Raw genomic sequence first — 23012 nt, 5'->3', positions numbered from 1 at the left:
CCGGGCAGCGGTGCGGGAAGGCGGGGGCAGACGTCGGATGGGGCTTGTGACCCTTCCCTGGGGCGGTGGGCTCAGGGGACGGGCGGCTGTGGTCGCCCCGGCGCGGTGCGCTAGCGGCCTTGCTCATGCCTGTCAGCCAAGGTAGATGCAAACGGGAAGGTAACAGTTCCTAGAGGTGTTTTGGTTCAAAAGTTAATGCTGGATTACGGCAAAGGATTAAGGTATGGTGTGAGTGTCCCCCTTCTGTGCCAGGGTTGTCTGGGGCCTGCCCAGCTGCAGGTAGCAAACGCTAGGCCTTCTTTCTTAACGAAAGTAATTTGAGAGTATATTTGTGTATAGCAATTTCATCTCCTCTCTGAGTGACAGAGATGCAAAATGATGATTTCTCTTTTTCTCACCCCCCCAATCTGATGTCTGGGTGAAAACAGCGTAATCTGGCCGTGCCAGGGACTCGCCCTAGCCATCAGAGCGTGCCTGCTCTGCTCTGGGAGCACCGGCTTCCTACTGCTTCAGCTTTTCCTCCCCATAGCCCGCCCCGCGCTCTGGGCAGCGTGCGTCTGTGCCCAGGTCGTCAGTACGTGCACGTGTGATGTCAGGACTCCTCGCCTTTCTGCAGCCATGTGCGTGTGTCAAGAAGCAGCATCTCCAAAAGTAGGTTGATATTGGAAAGGTTTTTCATTGGCAAATAACTGCTTTATGTTACGCTAAGCTGTTTGTATGTATCTGCTAAATAAATTCACTGCAAGGGAGGGAATGCAGTGTAAGCTTTCAGCGCAGTGCAGCGCTCAGATACTAAGCAGGATGCCCAGATTTTGTAAAAAGACTCGGTATGTGGTGCGGCTGTGAATTCTCGGTGACTTTCACTGTGTCTTAGAGAAACATACCCTGATTTAAGTGCACGCGTGCAACCACTGCTTTGAAGATCTAACCCGTGAGTGAGCCTCTCTAGGTTTTATTGGCATGAACTGCGAAACTGTTGCCATTGACTTTTCTTGACCCCTTTCAGTTTAGGTAAGCATCAGGAATGCAAGTACGGGCCTAGTCCTGACACGGCCGTCAGTAGCGATGTCGCCGGTCTGGGGAGACAGGGAGCTGAGAAATTATTTACTTCTGTTTCTGCTGGAAGTGGAGAAGTACTTTTAGGATGTACTTGGTTCCTGGACAGCATGATTTGTTAACTTCTTTTTTAAGAAACGAGATTAAAAGGTGACCCCACCAGAACACTTGGTAGGGCACGTCTTAAACTCAGACGCGCCACTGCTGTGGACAGAGGTAGCGCAGTTCCTCTAGCGCGCCGCTGCGGTGAGCCTGCACGGGGATATCTGCCTTCACGCGCTGACGAGGATGGCTGCAGGAGATTACAAAATGATGTTTCGGCAGGGGATATGAAAGTGCTTACATAAACTGGAGAGTCAAGTGAAAGGATACTAAATATCAAGCAAAAAAAAAAAAATCTGCTGTTTGAGTAATTCATGGGGAGAAAAAAAAGAAGTTAATGTGTAGCGTGAGACTGTTGCTCTTGCCGGCTGTGCCCGAAACGTCAGTGAGGAGCAGAGCCCTCACCGGGGTGCGGGCTGAGGTGCGCTTCCTCTTGCAGGGCCGTGGATTTGAATTTCATGCCTTATTTTGCATCAACCGGCTATATACTGACAAACAAACTTCACGTTCATACCTTCTCGAAGTGAGTGTGGCTTTGATGGGACTTCTGAGGAGCTGCTCGACCTCCGAGGGCGTCTGTGGGTGCAGAGGAGCTCTGCCGAGGCAGGTGGGGCTTCCTTCTGTGCCGGGCGGTCCCTTGCTGACGCCTCCCAGTTTCAGCTGGGCTGCCGGAGAGTCCTAGGGTTATTGGGTGTTTCGGCGTGAAGAGATGTAGTTGTTGCAGGGTGTTTTAGAACATACACTTCTTGTTTTCATGCGTGGTAGCCAGCCCGCAGGTAAACACAAACCTTTGCTCCGTGTCTGGTTTCCAGTGCCTGTTCCTGGCACAGCGTGGGTGCCCAGGCCGAGCCGCCCTCTGTACAGCCGGGGCTTGCAGAGCCGTGCTGGCCATGGAAGCCCCGTTCTGGGCTCCGTACGGCCAAGGAGCGCTCCTTTTGCACGGAGCCTGAGATCCAGTCTGGCCCCATTCAGATGTACAGGAGCATCTGTCTGAGCCCTTGCTGTGGAAGAGAACTGGGCAATCATTTAGGGTTAACTGGGTAAAACGGATTAAAGCTCCGCTGAAAGGAAGAGGGTGAGGCAAAAAAGCCCATGAGAAGCATTAAATTGAGTGTTATGGACGCTCATGAGTATGGCACGCTGTAATTTTGGAGTTCAGAATTGCACTGTGTTACAGCTTCACACTACAACTGCTCTGCAAACCTCCCGAGTCTGTGTCAGTTTGTTGGAAATCGGACATTTTGCTGGGTTTGCTTTGATTTGATGAACGCCCTTTGACCCTCTGATTGCTTTTCTGACAACTCAGCCCATGCGTAACTGCGACCTCCCCTATCCACCAAGAAATTTGGGAGCTCTTAAGAGTTCCTGCAGTGGCTCAGAACCAAGGAACTGAAATTTCACGTGGAGGGAAGATCTTTCTCTGCCCCGCTTCATGATGGAGCAAATGCATTTACGTGCATGTGGTGTCGAGATAGCGTGTGGACCAGGAGCGGTACTTTCACATACAGTTACTCGTGTAAGTATTCCTGGTGTTTTCCCAGAATTCCTTAAGGAAACCATAGCAGCAAGAACAAGACCCCTCAGTAGAAACCGTCTGTTCTTGACATAGTGCTGTCTTAAGCTTTGCTTTAATAGGAGCGGTCAAGGGGCAAGCATTGCCTGTTATTTTGTGGAAGTTACGTCTGTTTTCAGTTAAGTATTTTAATCTTAAATATACACTGGGGTGATTAATGGTTGTCAGTTCTTAACTGTTTAGAAATAGAAGAATAGTGATCCCTGCCCATTGCCAGCGTGGCCACGTCTATCACGTACCTCTGGAGAGCGCACAGGGTCGCTGATGGGATTCTGGTGGCTGCTGTCATGATTGCCACCTTCTCAGGGCATTACCCAGTGTTGGGTCCCATGGAAGTCTGCCTGCTGGCGTCCTGGCACGTTCGCTTCCTCTCCCTGCAGTGCCAGACCTTCTCCATTCCCAGCCCCAGGAAAATCACTGGCAGCCTTCTCTTTTCTCTACCCATACAGTTCCTTTCCCTCCCTCTTCTGTGCGGGCACGTTCTCACAAACACTGTTCTGGCTTCCTCAGTGTGTGGGTGGGTTTTTCTGTTGTTGTTCTGCCCCCCCCAAGGTTTCACATCAGTTCCTGAAAAAGGGTTTTTTATTCCTCTTAATTTATAAGTCTTGCTCTTGTGTGTGTGTGTGTTTGATACCTGTAAAATGTAACGTGGTGATACTTTTTGGAAACACTTGCTCGTTAACCTCCCTAAAATGAGTAGCTGCTTTGTACAGACCTTTTGTGTGCTATCTGGAAGTCGGCAGAGTTAGCTGTAAGCAGTAAGCCATACTCCTGGGGTTTGGTTATGCTAGATAAGTGAGAATCCCTCTAAGGAAAAAGGTTTGTGTGGGTGGAGTAGTTTGCAAAAGACTTTGTGTGTGCTGGGAAATAACATGTTGAAACGGGAAAGGGCTATTTAGTTCATCAGACTTGCCCACCTCTGGTTTGGTAATCATTAAACCTCTTCTCCTCTGGCTTTGCCAACCAGTGCTCACCCGTCTGTCAGGACAGATCATTTTGCCAGCTATTGGGTTTTCGGTTAACTTCCCACAACGTCATGTCTTGTGTGGCTTAGCAGGCCTTGTGGTCCTGTGCTGGCCCTCCTGCAGGTGGTCAGGTTCTTGCCTGGTACAGAAACCAGAACTGCCCTGCAACAGCCAGACTTCTTCAAGCAGTCCTTCCTCCTTACTGACCTTCTGGCTAGTGTGAGAGAGTTTTTAGTTAACTTTATGGTTTATTCAATCAAATTTTATGCACAATTTCCAAAATGTATTCTAGGCTGCATTCTGTTCTTCTGTTCATAGGGAATTAATATGCCTGCCCTTTGATTATGTTCATAGCATATGTATTTGTTTTTATTATTCATTGACTTTTCTGTAAGGCAAAACCAGATTTTCTGTGACATTAGTTTTCACAGCAGCTTAAATGAACCCCAAATATTCCTTTCACTGGAGTAGTATAACTTAGTTAATTTTGAATTGTGCTCATCTGCATAAGGGACCTGATTCACTCTGGTGATTATTCTCTGTGGTTTTTACTCTGCCATTCTCCCGTGTAAATACATCATCGTCCTTCCTTTGAGAGATGTACTTCTAACTCTGTGTTTTGTGGTCAGGTTAGTCTTGTAATTAGAACTTCAAAAATAAACAAAGTGGAATGTAGACTTGCTATAATGAATTTTGGTGCTAATGATAAAAACCTTCTTTGGAAATTTCACTTCAGCTTAATACAGATTTTAAGTTGTGAAGACCCAACCCGAAGGTTCAGGGGAAGGAACCTTGTCGTTGGACATCTGGAAATTCAGACAGGGTGTTGTTTTGGCTCTTTTTGTTTCTCTAGCAAATAAGACTTGCCAATCTGATAGTGCCCAGAATAAGGGAAAATATGTGTGGTGGAGAGGACGTGCTAGGCAGAGTGCAAGCTGGTCTTGTATTATTACAGTTGACGGCAAAATAACTCCATGTATGTGACCGTGTGTGCAGGTATTCTGCCCTCCCTGGCGTTCTCCTCTCTTGCTGTATAACCATGAGTGCCTACAGGAGTTGTGTTCTCAGGATGAGATCTTCCAGACTGCTGCCATCCTGGGCTTTTCCTTAGCTGTTTGGCTGATGAGGGATTACCTTTCCTTTGCCCACCGCTCCTGGAAAGGTGGCTTTCTGTTGATTTGGCATTTGGCTCCCTCTTCTGGCCAGCGTTTGGAAAAGCTCAAACTAATTCTTTGGGATTTTCTTTCTGGAGCTATGGTAAAGAAAAAAATATTCAGCGCAGTCTGTAAGGTAGAATTTGCTTACAGTTGCATCCAGGTCCAGTTGAAAACTGAATGTCTAATTTGTGGCATATATGACCTGGTTTGAAATGCATTTAACTTGGCTTTTACTTGTGCTAAAACTTGTCCGTAAGAGATTTCCCGTTCCCTCTCTTGGCGCTCCCGTCGCGTCCCCCAGTACAAAAGCACTGCAAACCAGCTCGTGGGAAGTCCGTGGAAGGTCAGCACACTCCGTGTCTCGCACAGCCACGCTCTGTGTCTGTTCGTCATTCAATGTGAAATGGTGTTGCTGATAATTAAACAATAGAGAACAAAATGTTTTATTGCCTTTGTTCTACAACTAATCACAGTTTCTGTTTCCTTCTTCGCCAGGTGATAGAAACACTTTCAAAACTTTCCCGGACTCCTATTGCAATAGGCACAGGAATAAGGTAGGTCATTGTCCCCGCGAATGGTGGCAGTAATGCCCCTTGCATGGTGTGCCTTGGAAAAGTTGTTAGAGGCAGCGTAGGCACTGTCCCCCAGTAAGAACTTCTCTGGTTGTAAGCCAGATTGTCCACCGGGCAGCTAAGCAAGCCTCTGAACCTCTGAGGAGCTCCGGAGGGTATCTTCTGTCTCGCTGCTGAAGTGCCTGAGCTACATTCACTTCTCGCCTGAAGCAGGAGGTGAACAAACGGGCAGTTGCTATGGCAGAACCTGTGTGATACTTGTGATGTGGATTGTAAGCTAGTTGTGAGTCAGGCTGGTGCAGTGCTGATCGATGGCAAGGCAAATGGGTTTTCTCTTCTTTCTAAACATCAGCAAACCTGCCAAGTTTGTGAGATTCTCATTTTCAAAAAGAAACAACCCCCCCGACCCCCACCCCGCAACCAAACCTAACCCCATGAACTGTAATTGCGGGCTGTGAGAGCAAGTGCAAGACTTCATGCTTGGGTGTTCTCCACCTTTCTGAATGGTTTGATGCAGCAGTCTTATCATATACGAATGGATGATGTTTTTGAAACGTAGGCAAAGTTCCCTAGCCAGTCCTGTAATCCATGCTAAAAAGAGTAGTTGACATTCTCAGTTGAAAAACTGATGGCGATGTGTACTCGTGGTGATTTATAACAACCCCATCCGGTAGGTTTTTTTATTATATTAAGTATCAATTCATATATAGAAATCTAGGTACTGTATACTGACTATCAGAGAAGGAGGGGAACATACAAACACATTACCATGCAGTAATCTGTTTGGAAAATTTTAGAAAGCCAAACCAAACCCCACTACGTACGTGACCAGACTAGTGTTGTCTCTAATCCATGCTTTTTCTTTCTATAGGCCCTTCCCTACAGAAGAAAGTGTTGATGATGAAGATGTCTACAAAGGTCTTCCTGATTTAATAGAGTATGTTGTAAATCTTTAGTTAAATTAAAGGTTTTTGGCTTTCAGTTGCATGCTATTATTTATATGATACTATAGACCCCATATTTTAATGAAAATGGGATATTTATTTGATTTAAAAGGATTTTGTTAGCCATTATGCTGACCAGGGGGAATTAATTGTGAAAGCCTATCTCAATGATTGTAATACATTTATAAATGTAAGGAAACATGTTTCTTAGAGGGTGCTGGTAGCAAAGTAAATCATGAATGCGTTTCTAAATCATCTGTCTGTACTGTGAGAATGCTTTTGTAGAGATACAGTATCGGTTGTAAGGGGCCCAAGGAAATGGCTGTCAACTCTCCAAGAAGACGCATGTTTGGATCACAAATCAAGTGGGTCATTTCCCTAAAGTCTATGAAATTCTTCATACGAGTGCATTTACCTCTCTGAGTGTTTGCAGGATTATTAATTATTGCCAATTTATATCATTGGCTTTGAGGTACAAGTAAGGTAGACATGAACATGCTATGTCGCATTGAATGGTAGACTGCAGCTTTATTCTGCAGACTGGAGAAATAAATACATCTGGGCATAAAAAACTGTCTGGAAGAGCTACTCTTCTATCCTGTGGCTAGGATCTCTCAAGGTCCATTAGGAATCACGGTGGGCAAGAGCTAGGATCAGGGCTCACGGTCCTGAAGCGCAGAGTTCACCGTCGCTGGCTCTGTCCTGGCTCTGGCCACGCTGTAGGTCGCTTGCTGTGACGTGGAGAAGCGGCTGCTGTTTGCACCGTGGATTTGTTCCTTACCACCTATAAAGAGGAGAACCCCCACCGCAGGTGGCATCGCTCCACGTATCCCTTCCCTGCAGAGCTCCTCCTTGTCTCCTGCAGCTGGCTGGCGCTCTCGGAGAGCTGCTTGCACGCCATGTGGCTCAACGTGCAGAAGGTAGGAGCTGCAGGCTCCTCTCAGGCCCAGGTGGGCTGGAGGTGATGGCCTCATCTCTTGAATGGGGTGGCAGCACTGCTTGAAAATAGCATTTCTGTAAGTCCTTAAATGGGTACACAGATTCAGTACGGGGAGACAGTTTTTCATTAAAAAAAAAAAAGTTAGCAAATCCTGCGAGGGAAGTTGAGATCTGGAGCTCTTCTGCATCAAACACAAATACTGTTGGCTGACGTTTCATAGTTACAGGCTCTCTCAATGTAGAGGAAGCAATTTAGGAAGTACTCTCTTCCTGAGAAACAAAAGTGCCAGTGAATGATGCAAATGGCCCATTCTTTTAGTTTATCTTAATTAGTAAGTGTATTTGACTGAAATAAATCTAGTTGTCCCTGAGTTTAAATGGCGCCTAAGGAATTGAGAATGAATTTCAGGTGCTTTGACAGAAAGAGCTGCAGTAGTTCAATATTTCTACCCTTACTCTGCCTTTTTGCCAGCTTTTGTTCCTTGGAGCTACAGGTGGTAAAATCGGGTGTGCCTGTGCTGCATCTGATGGAGCCGCTCGTGTTTGATGTGAAGCGCTAGCTCACCACCATCGCTGGTGCGAGCGGAAAGGTCGGACTAACCCGGAGCACCTTTCTAGCTCTGCTGGTGCGTGGTGTCTGTTGGAAAAGGAAGGGATGTGAGTGATTTCTGCCTCCTGTTGAATCCTCCAAATAGGTTTTTTTTTTACTCCTATTGGAACTTCTAATGCTTGTTTACTTTATCCTTCTGATGTCCTGGATTAAAACAACAACAAAAAGGTGGTACATATTAATGAGAAATAAAAAATTCACTTGGTTCCTGTATACAGTCCTGACTGCAGATGTAGGGATTTTGTCTGGCATCTCCAAGCACTCCGGTGGTAGCTGTGTTGGTAGCAATCCCCGCTCATTTTGATTTCTTTGAAATCCTTGGTCTCTGCCTTTTGAAGTCCCATGCCTGAGTACTGATGATCCACTTAGGGAAGCCGTTGTCCTTCCCACTTCTACCGGGCCGAGCCTCAATTTCTTTCTCACTCGGAAGGATTTCAGTGTTGTATTCCAACAATAAAAATCTCAATTATCATCACATCTGATCAAGCCTCTGTGTCACCATGACTGGACTACTTCCAATATCTTCTAGAGATATTCTGTAGATATACCCTGACAAGAGATACTATGGGCTCGATATGGTCCCAGTGCGAAGCAGGCAAAGCTCCAGCAGGACTGACTGCTGAAGCTGAACTGGCTGACGGGAGAGCTGAGCACTGACTTTATGCTGGGCTATCTCTGCAGTCTGGGTAACAGGAGAACACTTCTGGTGCGTATTCCGTTTTGTTGAACCATCTGTTCTTCACTGCGAAGGTTGCTTTTTTCCATTTTTGGGTAGCTGAAGGTTGCCACGAGGTGATCAGGATACTGGCTTACGGTGTGGAGGCGCAGACTCTCAGCTGCTGGCTCTGCAGCCTTCAGTGTCTTTGACCCCAGGTAATCCTTTCTTCTGGCAGGAAGGATACCTGTTCCAGCGCTGGGGATGCCAGGCGGTCAGGAGAGGCAGCTCCTCTTCACCAGATGTGGTGGGAAAAGGGACGAAGAGCAGAGAGCAGCTGGACAGCAGCACCTCAGGACAGACCTGTCCTGACAAGCTGCCTTTGGTGCCTGGTTTAGTTCCTGACTGGTTCTAAATTCGTGCTGTCTTCAGTCTTGTGTTGATTTTGTACAATCGTATTTTAAATGCATTGAGGAAAGAAAATGAATGGACTTAATTTCCCTTAATGAGTTCTTTTAATGAGATAGTTGTATTAATTAATCTGTTTGTTTGCTGTGGAAATCTTTTCCTATGAGGAGTGGTCCCTTGCAGAGCTGACGGTAATTTGCCTGTGCTCCACAGCTTTCCTTTTATTGTCGTTTCGTTTTTCCTTTCAGTGAAACCGGTGTTGATGAAGATGAGGAGTTGTATGATTGCGTCTATGGAGAAGATGAAGGTGGGGAAGTTTACGAAGACCTAATGAAAGATGAAGCAGCACAGCAACCTGTACGTTCTCCAGTTCCTAGCTATTTTCGAACAACAGCAGTTACATTTTTGAAAGTTAATATTTGTGAAATTGTTTCTTTATAGCTAGTTTCACTGAAACTTCACTCGGGCTTGGTTGCATCTGGCGCTGTCACGTGCAGTGCATTATCGCCTGTGTAAGACTGCAGGCTGTTCCGGCAAAGGGTCGAAAGTTAATGATGGTCGTTTTTGGGAAGAAATGTAATTTTTAAATGAAATACCATAATTACTTAATTTGTTAAGACTGCCAGTTAGGAATGGTAAGATTTACCAGCTATTTAAGAGCAATTAAATTAACTGTTTACTTCGAAGTGCCCTGCTTCAAAAATTAGGTTATAATATTGTGAAGTGCTGTTTTTTCAGCCATAATTTGGACAACTAATCTAACAAGGACAATGGATAATTGTTTCCTACCAATGAAATTCCTGCTTATTCAACCATGTAGATTTTTGTTGATCATCAGGTTGGTCTTACTGAGAACAGGGTAAGTGCCTTGCTCACTTGATCATACAAAGGCACCATGGTCAGTTTTCAAACCTCTCTTGGAAAAAAGTCTGAACTTAGGCAGTAAAATTTACTTGCTGTTTGGGAGGAACCCTGATGTATGTGTCTGCTCTTCCCCAGAGATGTGCTTTCCCTTCTGGGGAATGTTAGTGTGTGGCCGCGGCAGGCTATGGGTTTTAGGACAGTTGTTTCCTGCCTCTGTATTGACGTGCAGCTGTATGGTGCCGATTGCTGTCTCAAGTTGGAAACTTGCTTCTACTTTTTTGGTAGTAGAGTTACATGAAGAAGACTGAAGACTTTTTTTCTTTTCCTTTTTCTTTTCGTATACCCTGTGCATCTTTTCAGTACAAGTGCAGGAGGTGCCTGATGTGATTTGTGTTCGTGGCTGCTGTGGTGATTCGCCAGGGGTAACTCTCTTGCCTTTGGGAAGATTGCTGCCTTGGTTTAGTCTCTGTTGTTTTGAGTATAACCGTGTTGTTTTCAAGCCTGTTTTCTGTTAATACAAAATCCTGCAGGTAATGCACATGAATTAAGGATGAGATAAGCAGAAACTTGTGATAGTTTTTCATGTTTTGTTTAATTTTGTTCAACTCCTAAAGTTTAGGTTATTCAGTGAAAACTAAATAAAAAATTGAGTTGAAAAAACCCTGCTTTACATCTACTGAAGTCGCATTCACTTGCAGGCAGGATGTTTCAGAAAAGTGTTTGAATCATAGGAAATCTTTACTGTGAACTTGTTTTCGAGTTTGGTTTTTTTTTTTTTTTCTACTGAAAGTCAAAATGCGTTAAGTTTTGGGTTTCACATAATGAGTGTGGGTGGCTTTTTTATTTCCTTCAACTGTAACAGTGGGTAATCGCTGGCCGTTGGTAGCGGGTAAACTTTCTCTCATGCTTTCTTTCCTGTTGCAGATGTCACCCTCGTGTGTCCATGTTTCTAGCAAATGATTAATATAGCAATCGAGACTTTCATGTTCTAATTTTAGTTGCATCCTACCCTCGATACTTCAGGTTGAACACGCTTGTATTTGTGTTTTTATAGAATGTAAATGAAAATTGAAAACATGGTACAGCAAAATATTTTTTCCACCACATGCAATGAAGGGTGGCATTACAGCTGTTCTGCTGTGACAGCCTTCTTGAGTGTGGTAATTATTTCTGATTTGTGATAATTTCCTCTCGGGTTTGTAAATACACTGCACGCCAACATGACGATTTTGCGCAGTTACTTAATTTGAATCCTACACGAGAATTCCTTGCATGTAAGAAATACAAGCACAAGACAGTCTTTGAGTAGATTTTTAGAAGAACCCGATACTTTTCAGTCTCCAGTAGCAGCCAAAATTGCTTTGCATCTCCCTCATCCTTGATTTATTGTCATTACCTCGCGAAGCAAACTTTGCTAATTTTTCTCTAGCAGTAGCTGACCTTCAAAGGCGATTTTTCTCACTTGTACTAGTATTCCCACATTATTTCTTGTTTCCTCTCACCTTTTGTTTATTGCATTCAAATTCTAGAATTTTGTGGCACAGATAGAAAATTAATATATTCATTTCTGCCAAAAGCGCCTATGTGAATGATCTGTTTGGATTAGGAGAGCACAAACCTGAAGTGAGTTGTTTTAAGTGGAATCCCAGGATTTTGTTTGCGTTGTTCATATGAGAGTTGGTGAACCACAACCCCCCGCATGGATATAAATGCTATTGGGTACAACAGCTTCTGTATTGGTGCAAATGCTGCCAGCGGTTTGAACAGTATTGAGCTTACAAAGGTAAAAAATAACTAAAGCCCGAGCAATGTCACATTCTAACACTTTATTGAGATTAATTAACTATGGTTAACTGTGACAGTGCCCACTCCCCTGCCAAAGAATTTGAGAATAAATGACAGGTTTTGAGATGAGAACTATGTGTTTCCAGATGTTTTAAGTCTTCTCCCAGGTATTTACTCTTTTATTTGAAATCACACATGCCAGTTACTGAAGCTGTAACACCGTAAATCTGATCCTCAGTAAGAGTGCTTGTCAACTATTTTTATAGAGTCCTGTGCTGATAATTACTTCTATTTCCTATGAGTCTGGTGGTTTACACGGAAGAATCCCAGGGTCTTGTTGAAGACACGCACATACATACACAAGAGCCGAACTTGGAGGTCACTGCACTCCTGATTCGAGGACGTACTTGTATTGTGTCTGAAGAGAAAGCTCCCGTGAGAACTAAAAGGGAAAAGCTGTAAATAAGTGCAGGGATTGGACTGAATCCAGTATTTATGGCAATGCAAAGTTACTTACATCATTTAGTCCCATTAAGTTTAATGGAATTATTAACTGCTCGGTATTTTAAATAAGATTTCTCAGTCTGGTTGTAAATGAAACGTGACCTTGTATTTCAGCTTCCAAAGTGCATGCAGAGAGTTCAGTGTTTTATGTCTAAACATTAACTTCTCATAATATTCCTTTGATGCTGCATTTTAGGACAACTCTTACAGTCATCAACTAATTGAACATTAAAATATTCTTGGTTATTGCCGTCATTTTGGAGGCTGCAGTACTCAGAAACATTCAGGAAGCAGTTACCCTAATTGCTTAATTCTAAACAAATAAACGCACTTGTTACCCGTTGGGTGCCTGTTCATGGCTTACACTGGGCTCTGTTGTAATTGCAGAAATATACTGAACATGACATAAGAAGCTGTTGTCTTGCTGAAATAAAGCAAACCGAAGAGAAGTACACCGAAACTCTGGAATCGATAGAGAAAGTAAGAGACTACTTAACGAATTGTTACTTGAGTGGTTTTGTAAGTCTAGAAAAGATAACGACATGGTCAATGTATATACACTTTTCTTTTTCCTCGCAGTTTTTCATGGTGCCATTGAAAAGGTTTCTGTCAGCATCAGAGTTTGATACTGTTTTCATCAACATTCCTGTAAGTAATCGCATATTTAATGAACAGATACAGGGTTCATAGCTGGTTATGATATATTTGTGTTGTAGGTTACTGCACAAAAAGATCATTTGAAATGCGGTGCACGGTGCTTTCATGTAGGTATGAGGGTAGTTGATAAAAAAGGATGGGCAGACTATCTCCTTTTTTGTCCGCTTGAGGGAATAAGAGAAGAGAAATAGTATTACTGTGTCAGACAGAGTGGTTATACACTGGAATATCTTTGACCTGTAGAAACTCATAATTTATAGATGAGTTATCTTCTAACATATGCTGGCATTTTAGTGATAGCACAGAGTTGTGCCTGTAGGTTGCCTGCCACTGCGTGCTGAGTGGCACTTTCATTAGGATTTCTATAGCTGCTCTGCAAATCCTTCTATCCACCCTGGCTCCGTCATCACTGAAGACATTTTAAAGCTAAGATAACTCACAGTTTTGGATTCAGACTCTGGTGCTGGAGAGGATAAGGAAATCCTCTGTGAAGTATCTAGGACACCTCTTTATTTGACTGAAAATCTTCAAGGTTCCTGTGATTGCTACTTTGTTCCATTTATTTAGACTAGATATAAGGAAGATTAGACTAGATATAAGGAAGAAATTCTTTACCATGAGGGTGGTGAAACCCTGGCAGGGGTTGCCCTGAGAGGGGGTGGAGGCCCCCTCCCTGGGACCATTCCAGGCCAGGTTGGCCGGGGCTGTGAGCAACCTGATGTGGTTCAAGGTGTCCCTGCTGCTGCAGGGGGGTTGGGCTGGGTGACCTCTAGGGGTCCCTTCCAACCCAAACCATTCTAGGATTTTATTTTTGGCATAATCATAGTAGTATGACAAGTTACTTATATTTTTAGTTGATGTACTCAGCAGATGTCTTGTCTTTATCTGACTTTAAAGGAAGACATCAGACATGGTCTGAAGTCTCTCTCAGCACAGACAAATGAGTGGTCTTTTGTGAGGCAAGTTGTAAAGCAAGGGTCCGCAGAGCGTGGCCCGCCGGCCACATCGAACCTGTGTTGCCTGTGAAAGCTCCCCTCTGTTCTGGCCACCTCCGGCATGTCCCGCCGGCCCTCAGGGCTGCGCTAGGAGGTGTTGGGGATTTTCTTGGTCTGTGGGAACCTGGTGTGTAAGAACGTTTTAGCTGCTGTTCCAGCACCATCCTGACAGAAGCTAAATTACGAGCGTTATTACAGCGATGGTGGGATCTGACACCTTCCCATATTTGTCCTGCTATTAAAGTCTTCACCCTGAATCTCAATTGCTGTAATTTCCTTCTCTTTGAACATTAGTCCCAGGCACTGCCACAGATATCCATAAGCTATTTGTCGTCTTGAAGTGCCTCAGCTGCCTATAGAGATCCCTTTGCTTTTCAAAACAAATTTGTATTCTGTCTGGCATTAATGTTTCTAATTCATTGCAAATAAGGCCCTGATGTGCCCTACCCAAGTTACTGCAAACCTCCTCCCCAGGGCTCTGTGTGCCTGGGCACGGTGACTTGCATGTGCTGGAAGACCTAAAGGCAGCCGACGTGAGACGCCGCGCAGGGCTGTCGAAAGGGCTCACGCGCTGTGGGCACGAACCGAGAGGTCAGCCGACGCGCGGCTCGTTAAAGAAATGTATTGATCAGATGAGAGGAGTTCAAGGAACAAAAGCTGTTCATTTGAAACTAGGAAGACACGTAGGAATCTGTTTTTAGATTGTTTTGCTTTGCTTTTCATGGTCAGCGTCCAGTGCTCTGCTGTTACCAGGTGGTGCTGGTTTCTGACTCCAGCTGCATTTCATAGGCACCCAAAACCGTTGAAAGAAATATAGGGCTTGCCCTAGCCAAAAATATGTGCAAAAGCTTTGTCTGCTCAGAGCTTGTCTCTGCAGCAGTTCCGCAGCAGGAAGGCTGGAGGGCAGTGGAAGCTTGTTTTAAAATAAAAATAGCTGTGACACAGAGCTCTGCAGCAAAGTGCGATGTGGAGAGCAAGCGTGGTGTTCTCAGAACAGGTTCGATTGGCCTCTGCCAAAGGGCTGTGGTGAAGGACCGGTGGTTTAGGGTGTTGCTGTGTTCCTTATATAGACTCTGAAAGATGTTTGCTGGACAGAATCATCTGCTGATGGCAAAATATAGTTTATTTTTAAGGAAAAAAAAAACCAAAACAAACCCAAATCAAGCACCCCAAACTACTCCCAGTCTAAAGAGAGTGCCTTTCCTTAGGGCTCAGGTTTCAAAGTTTTGTCCTCTAAAATGTACGTATGGGTCTATACTTGTTGTGTGTCTCTGTATGTATATGTCTATGTATATATTATGTGCATATATTTGCATTTGTGTGTACACACGTAGGTGCATTTGTATGTACACCTATGCATGCATTTGAGTTGAGATACATGTACAGACGTGCAGAGGGAAAGGGCGGTGGCAGTATGCGTGACAGGTCCTGGAGGGTTGGAGCTTTCATTCATTTCTAATGACATTAACATCAGTTTAATTTAAAATGTGACTTTGGAGACAGAGGCTCAGAAAGGCATTTTGTGCCCTTAGCATTAAGCTGTTTTTCAGGGGTGTTGCTTAGCTGAGTCCCTGTGCACTCCTGAGGAGTCGTGCTCCTGCCATACATTAATCGGGAAGCATTTCTGTGGCAACGTCTTCACCTGCTGCAAGCTGAGATTCCGAGGACAGGGCTGTACAGTTGCTAGCAACTGAATTTGATCCCAGTGTTGTGGTGGTTGACCTGGTGTGCGGCGGTGTGGTGATGGACCTGTGTGTGCTCGTAGTTCTCATCAGTGGCAAGGGAAATGTTTTCCCTTGGTTCTCAGCTCAATATTGCGGATTGTGTTGCAGTATATAATGTACTGCATTGAACCATCTCCAATGGCTTTATTTTTAAACAGTCCTCCCTGTCCTTGCAGTAGTCTGCATGCTGCTTACAGCCCGTTGTCCTGATTTCAAAACTTTTTAACCTGTTTTGACTTGATTTCTTGCGAGTTCTCTGACAGTATCCATACAGCGCTAAGGCTGATGCAATCTCCTATAGCTGCTTACAGATTTTGGTATCCCAGTGCCCAAGTAAGGCAAGTTGCTGCTACGCTCAGGGAGCCAATCTGTCTGCAGTGTTCTTGGCTTCCTCTCAGCCATTAGGTGCCTGCTGTATTGGGAAAGTCATTAGGAGCGCAGTTAACTTAGCACTAGAACATCACTAATTGACCAATGTAATGTACAAAACGAATTTTTCACAGCTCAGGGACATGAATCATTACTTTATCTTGTCACTAAAGCATTTACTTGACTTGCTTAATTTTAAAATTATCATTATAAAATGAAGATGAATTAACGGTGCACGTTCCAGGCTAGAATAAATTAGTCTCTAATAGGTAGTGCTTGGGAGTTCAGTTTTTCCTGTCGCACTGTATGGAAGATGTGGCAAACCTTGAAATTAGGTTCTACTTTCAAATGATCTGTTTTCCAATTCATTGAAATTAATGGATCTAACATGAAATAATTTATTTTTATGTTCAAAGCTTTAAGCCGTTCTGTGTTTAAAAACCTTTCCCCCTCCTCATTGCTGTTTTTAAGGATTTGGTGAAAATTCACAGGAATCTAACGCAGGACATCAATGATTCCATCGCTAACAAAACTGATCAGAACCTGTATCAAATTTTCATTAACTACAAGGAAAGGTAAGATTTATGTACCCTTACCAACTGTGATAATCTATGCTCAATTTGGTGAACTGTTTTACCGTATTTTTGTTTGATGAATATTTCTGAAAGAGGATTGAATTTGGAGTCCGTGTACTGACCAAGCCAGGGTTTGGTGCGTTGGGCCTGGGAGTCCAAATGTAACGTATTCCTGTATGAGCCCCCCTCTTCTTACCCCTGGTACATGGACAGGTAGCACCTATATTTTGAACAAAACTTAAATAACTTGTTTTGCACAACATTTTTGTCATGCAAACAATGCCAGGTGTTTTATAGCATGGACCGGTATTGTTTAACAAATGTTATAAAAGGGGCAGAAGGGGCAAAATAAGGCAAGGATATATATTAAGGCTATTCCATGCTAAAGAAAACTGGAGAGGTCATAACTTGAAAGAAGAGAAAGCAAGCGCAGAGGAGAAGAGAGAAGAGACCAGGGCCTTAGCCTGCCCTGCAGGCAGAGGTGTGACGGCAAAGCAAACAGCTCTGCCCACAGATAGCCGGGCAGCAACACCAGGTAGCTGAGCTGATAACAAGACAGCCGGGCTGATAAGAAGATAGTCGAGCTCATAACAAGATAGCTATGGCATCGTGCCATGCTCTGCAGGCTAATTGCCAAATTTTTAACCCACCTTTTCAGGCTGTTATTTCTGCCAGCGCTAAGGCTGCTGGACTGTGTAGGTGAGCCGACATGTCTGTGGTGCTTGGCTGAGAAACACCTGCGCTGCGGGCCGCGGTGCTGACCGACCTTGGGTTGTGGTTAAAAATGAGTTCCTTCTGGCCCCGGAGCGGGAAAGACCTGTGGGAGCTAATTGGACTTGCTCTGAGGGTGATGGGGAGGGAGGGTTGTTGCAGTAATAACAAGCTGGTGAGAAATTGGACAGCAGCATCCCGAAAACATTAGGCAGGAGAGTTGTTTCCTGAGGGAGGAGGGTGTCCCAGGCTGCCCGTAAACAGTCTGGCCTTCAGAGGTCCTCTGTCCCAGCTTTCATCTTGAAGCAGGGCACAGTTATTTCCCGGGCTGTTAGACTTCCTACTGCTGTAGGAGGGATTAGGGGCCAAGAAGAAGTTGTGCTGGGAAATGCTTGGCTTTCAAAAGTCGTTCTGAAATGTGTGCTGAACGTGGAACAAGGGACACTGAGAAGAAACCTCAAGTTTATACTATACAAAAGGGAAACATATGGAGGTAGACTTCGTGTCTTCATCATGTAGTGATTAAAAGTAATCAGAAGTGGTGTTAAATCAGTATAATCACTTTAATTGGGAACAAAGAATTACAGAAAAAAAAAGAATGGTAAAGGTTAGGCAAGAGAAAAAGAAATTTAGGAGACCCCAATGGAAAGCTCCTGGGAACCCCCAAAGAAGGGATCTGAATCATACGGAAGGAATCACCTCAGGAAATGTAAGAAAAGGTGGAACAGCACTCTTTGCACTGGGACCAGCAGAAGGAAGGACACCAAAGAGGGGCAAAAACCTCCTGTCATAAACCCAGGGTCCTTCAAGAAGCATTGCTGCCCTTGACAATGATTGACCATTTTTTGAGGTTTTCATGCACTGCTGTTGTGATCTGAGAGCGCACGGGACGTAACCTGGTAGGAACTTCTGGAGATGGATCGGTTTGGGTAACCTACAGGTTCTTTAAAGGATAGTGGTCATTAATCCTGTTAAGCCCGTGTTTGCAGTATTTACTCATTATGGCCTTGGAGATCTACTGTGTTGTAAATGCTGCAGACTGTTCTGTTAAACAGCAGTTACACTGCTTTTTAACGAATCCTGTATTTATCAGAATGTATACCTGCGAATGTGAAAGGAGACTGCAGTGATTGTACAGCAGTTTGAACGCAGATCAAAATTGCGTTCTCCTGAATATTCTTCCTTGTATTCATGCTGCCCATTGAAGTCCCTGGCTAAATCCTATCCTTGTTTATTCAGGCACCGTTCCTTTTGAAGGGAGGATTGTGAACAATGTATTTGTGAAAAATGATCAAGGATTGTTCTTAAATAAGTGAGCGTTCCTTTCATTCTTTATCTCTTGCTTTGATTTAGATTGGTTATTTATGGACAGTACTGCAGTCAAGTGGAGATAGCGATATCGTGCTTAGACAACATCTCTAAGACAAAAGAAGATGTTAAATTGAAGTTAGAGGTATCAGTATTTTTTTAACCTATATATATATGTATATATAAACCTTCATGTTCCTATGAGTATGCTCTGCTTTCATCCAAGTCAAAAGCTTTATGGTGAAAAACCAGCTGGACTGATACGTGAATGTGTTTCTCTTCCTTTTAATTTCTTTGGAGCCTCTGATTAAATAGTACGTGAGCTGTTGTGGTACATATCCTGGCCCTGAAGTGAATGGAGTTTTGCCACTGACATCAGTAGGGTTAGGGGTTTTTTGGGAAGCGATCACCAGCAGTACCCTTCTGTTTATCGTGACATCTCAGCCGAGAGCACAGGATTGCAGAATCACTGAGGCTGGGAGGGACCTCTAGGCTGAACAAGCCCTGGTCCCACAGCCTGGCAGGGCTTGCTGTCTGCCGTGACCCCTGGGTCCTGTCCAGCAGAGCTGCTGCCTAGCTGGTCAGCCCTCGGGGTTAGTGTGTCCCTGGTGAAGAAAGGACTTTGCTTTTGTCCTTGCTGCCTTCATGCGAGGTTGCTGTTGGACGTGCGCTGTATAGTGTCTCCTGCACCTCCAACCCGGTCTTGTCTGCAGACTTGCTGTGGGTGTCCTCTGTCTTTTCCTGCAGATCATTGCTAAAGCTATTAAATGAGAGGGGTCCCTGGACAGACCCCCGAGGAGCTCTACTTGCAGCTGTCCCTCAGGTAGTGCAGGAACCATTGGTCACTGCTCTTTTTGAGCCTCATGATCTAGCCAGTTTTTCATACACCTGGTGTTTCATTTGTCTGGAGCATAACGTCCCAACTTGGATATCAGGATGCTGTGGGTGGTGATGCTGAAAGCCTTGGAAAAGCTCAGGCAGACTCTCCCCACCCGTTCACAGATGTAGCCATTTCATTGTGGAAAGCAGTCAAGTAGGTCAAGCATTGATTTACCTGTGGTAACTCCATGCTGAATTTTCCCTTTCACCTTCGTGTGCCCAGAAATTGCTTCCAAGACGACTTGCTCCATACTTTTTGCAGGGGCAGAAGTGAGACTGACTGGCCTGTAGTCTCCAAGATCATGTTTTGCTGTTTTTGAAGATAGGTTTAATATTTGCTGCCTTCGCTGTGCTTGTAGGCAATGTCTTTTTTTTTTTTTTTTCCATTTATTTATTTTTTGTTAGTTTAGTTAGTTCAATGGAATGCCTAATTTCTGTTGCCTTTGTGATGTTTATTCTACCCTGTCTCATGCTGTTGAAATAGCTAAGAACAAGTGTCCAGACCCAGTCTTTTTTCGCTTAGCTGTTGTTGCCATACTGTTTTCCTTGGTTTTGTTGATATTCTTTATCTCACACTTAATGTAGTTCCTTGGCCCATATATCATTGAATTTTCACTTGTATCACTTGAATATTTTTATTTTCTAACTCTCTTGTCTTGTTCTTTCTTCTGCTTTGAACTAGGAATGTTCCAAGAGGGCCAATAACGGGAAGTTTACATTGCGGGATCTTCTAGTGGTTCCAATGCAGAGAGTGCTAAAGTATCACCTACTGCTCCAGGTATTTTGTATTTGAAATTTAAGGGGGTGAGAGCAAAACCGCGATTGTTTATCATCAGTGGATTGTAAGAATGAGAGCTAAAGGCCTTTATCAAAGGGGGGTGATTGACATTTCCATAGACTGGAGGCTCTTTTGTTACGAAATAAACCCCAGTCAGATGTGGGTTTTCTTGCAGAGGTCATTCCTCCGAGCTGAAGCACACCTGGGGAAAGCAGAGTAAGCCCCGGGTGTTTCCTCAGTGTCTGCACCTTTCATTCTTGGGTGTTTAAAAGGGTTCGTACTACCCAGCCGTGATCACGGTACTTTGAAACGTGAACCATTACCCCCCAAAAGAGGAAGCTGGACCATACTTACAGCATACTTTTAAGATGTTTCTTTGCTGTCATAAATTACAATAAAGCCATATTTATTTCAAAATACTTCTTGTTATAACCCACAAAGCGTTAGCTTTTGCAGTTAGTCCTGTAATAAGGGTGGAGAGTCTTATAAATTTAATTTGATAGCTGTGCCAGGAGACTCATTAGTTCAGCTGCAAAGAAATATATTACTGTATTAGACTGTCAGCCCTGCTGATGCTTGTAAAATGTCGTTTTAAAAAGATCTACTGCTTGGATGTGAAGCATAATTTTGACTCTGCAGAGCAACATACATTCTGTAATACCACATTTTTTGAAGTATTTCTGTAAATGAGTCATTAATATTTTGATCAATGGAAAATTGGAAAAAACAAAATGAATGGTACAACTGTTTTTTAAAAAACCTTATGAGATCTGAGTTATGATTTTATAATCAACCTGTATGTTATGACAAGATGACATACTATGTCACAGTGTTCTAATGCCCGACGCTATAGTATACATTGTACAAGAAGGAAATATTTTATAGACTTCGAAAGAAAAAAATGGAGTAAATTGCTAGAATTGTAATGTGAAGTATAAATACTTATTTCCTAGGATTTTAGCAAGTTACTATGTTAGCTGAAATGTATAATTCTCTCAAATGATGAAGAAGAAATAACCTGTTTTCCCAGGGTTACTTTTTCACTTGATAAAACCCAAAAAAGCCCCTTTATTTTCCATATGGGAAGTGGCTAAAAAAATTCTTTAAACTTTTACATTTAATTTAAATGTTTTCTGTGTCAGCTTTGTCTTGGGTGTAATGAGACAGGGGCTTCTCCTAAGCAGTTGGCGACTTGAGGTTTTATTGCCAGCCTACGTGCCTCTCCGCGGGCCAGTGCGTGCTTTGGAGCGGGTGCCGCGCCGTGCAGTGGCGTGCAGGTGGGCTCGCTGCTTACCTCTGCTTGCGGCGTGCGCCTACCGCGGTGATCTGCCCGGCAAGCTTGAGGTGCTGGGCAGACCAAATCAGCGTCTAATGAGGGCTCCTTATTAGCTCAAGCCAGTGTTTGTGCCACGCAGCAGCCGCTCTCAAACACTGACCTGTTTGCAGTAGCCCCCGCTCAGCTACAGGTAGGTCCCTATGGGGATGAAAGTGAAAGTTCTTGGGTTGTGTGTTCTGGTTTTGGCTTTTTGCTTTTTATTGGGGGTGGTGGGGATGAGCAGCGACAACTTCAGTTTATAAACTGTCGGGCAGCGGGTGAAAAGTTTCAACTGCTCTGCCCGCAGGAGCTGGTCAAGCACACTACAGACCCCACGGAGAAGGCGAATCTGAAACTGGCGCTTGATGCAATGAAGGTAATATTCATGGCAATGAAGTATTTATGTCCTTGGCAGTTAAAATGCTAGCTCAGAACTGTATTTCCTGGAGGAGAGCGTGCTCTTTGCAGCAGGTCAGACATGTTTCCCAGGTCACGATGAGCCTTACGAGTACGTCGGGGCGAGTATGTAGCTGGCTTTGCTCAGGTCTGGGAAACAAGTTCAGTAGTTTCCTGAGGCGGAGGGTTTATGAAATAGAACTTGGTTATTTCAGTTTACTCCTACCTCAGTTTGCTGTCATATAATGAGATGAAAACCAGGTGTTTCAGTAATGTTAGTCGCACTTCCAGACTTCAGGAATGCTCCTGCCGCTGTAAGTCAATTCTAATCAGGGTCAGTAGTTTCCCAGTGCAATGAAGACAGTTCTCTTTCTTCACAAGACTTCTTTTTCTGTCATCTTAATATGATCTCTGTGGCTTTACCTTTGAAGCAGTCGTGTCTTTCTGGAGGTAGATTATCTGTCACTGTACATTCACCTGCAAGTGGCACAAACGAATGCTTTATAGAATGGCTGTACTGCCTTGTGTATAAGGTAATATATCACGTGTTCCTCTGCGCAGCTTCAGGAATGAAGCATAGTTCTGCTACAGTCGGCTTCGCGGCAGGAATTGTGACATTCACGGGCTGGGATTGTGATTTTTTTTTTTTTTTTTTTTTTTTTTTTTTTTTTTTTTTTTTTTTCCCCCCCCCATCCTTTGTGGGGAAAGGGGGAAGGAAGCTGCCAGGGCATGGGTCGTATCTCCTGTTGTAATCTGTATGGTCCACAGATCTAAGGTCAGACTACGTTAGCTCTGGGCCACCCAGCTGCCTCGTATAATGTGACTGTCTGTCTTGGATGCCTGAAATACAGACCTGCTCGCAAGTGAGATTTCTGGCTCCCCTTTTTTGTCACCTGGTTTTGTGCAGTGAATGCAGAGAGCGCCGCCACAATCATCTCCCACAGAGCGATGCCTGAAACGGGGTAGCACGGTGGCGTCCCCATCCAGTGCCGAGCCAAGCATCCGGGCTGCTGCTGACTGGCTAGGAAAATAACCTGGGCTTTTATTCGCCATGCACGCCTTTTTCTTTCCCATTTGCTGTCTTGCTTCATTGGTTTTGGTGGCTGGTAGACTGAAAAAGACCAATTAAGAAATCTCTTGCCAGAGTGGCTATGGCAGGTATGTGCTGGCC

General features: G+C 44.2%; 1 protein-coding gene across 2 annotated transcripts in view; it reads left to right on the top strand.

Moving 5' to 3' along the window:
• Window positions 1-23012, top strand: part of VAV3 (vav guanine nucleotide exchange factor 3) — a 136919-nt gene that overhangs the window by 27187 nt on the left and 86720 nt on the right. For both annotated transcript variants that reach the window (XM_035894485.1, XM_035894484.1), the window contains exons 2-10: window positions 5349-5407; window positions 6297-6362; window positions 9230-9338; window positions 12522-12614; window positions 12714-12782; window positions 16351-16454; window positions 18519-18618; window positions 20035-20130; window positions 21753-21821. In XM_035894485.1, coding sequence (XP_035750378.1) covers window positions 5349-5407; window positions 6297-6362; window positions 9230-9338; window positions 12522-12614; window positions 12714-12782; window positions 16351-16454; window positions 18519-18618; window positions 20035-20130; window positions 21753-21821 — 765 coding nt within the window. The remainder of the gene's footprint in view (window positions 1-5348; window positions 5408-6296; window positions 6363-9229; window positions 9339-12521; window positions 12615-12713; window positions 12783-16350; window positions 16455-18518; window positions 18619-20034; window positions 20131-21752; window positions 21822-23012) is intronic.

This window comes from Egretta garzetta, unplaced genomic scaffold (genome assembly GCF_000687185.1).
Source record: "Egretta garzetta isolate BGI_Z169 unplaced genomic scaffold, ASM68718v1 scaffold655, whole genome shotgun sequence".
Lineage (NCBI taxonomy): Eukaryota > Metazoa > Chordata > Aves > Pelecaniformes > Ardeidae > Egretta > Egretta garzetta.
This window is presented reverse-complemented; position numbering and strand designations above follow the sequence as displayed.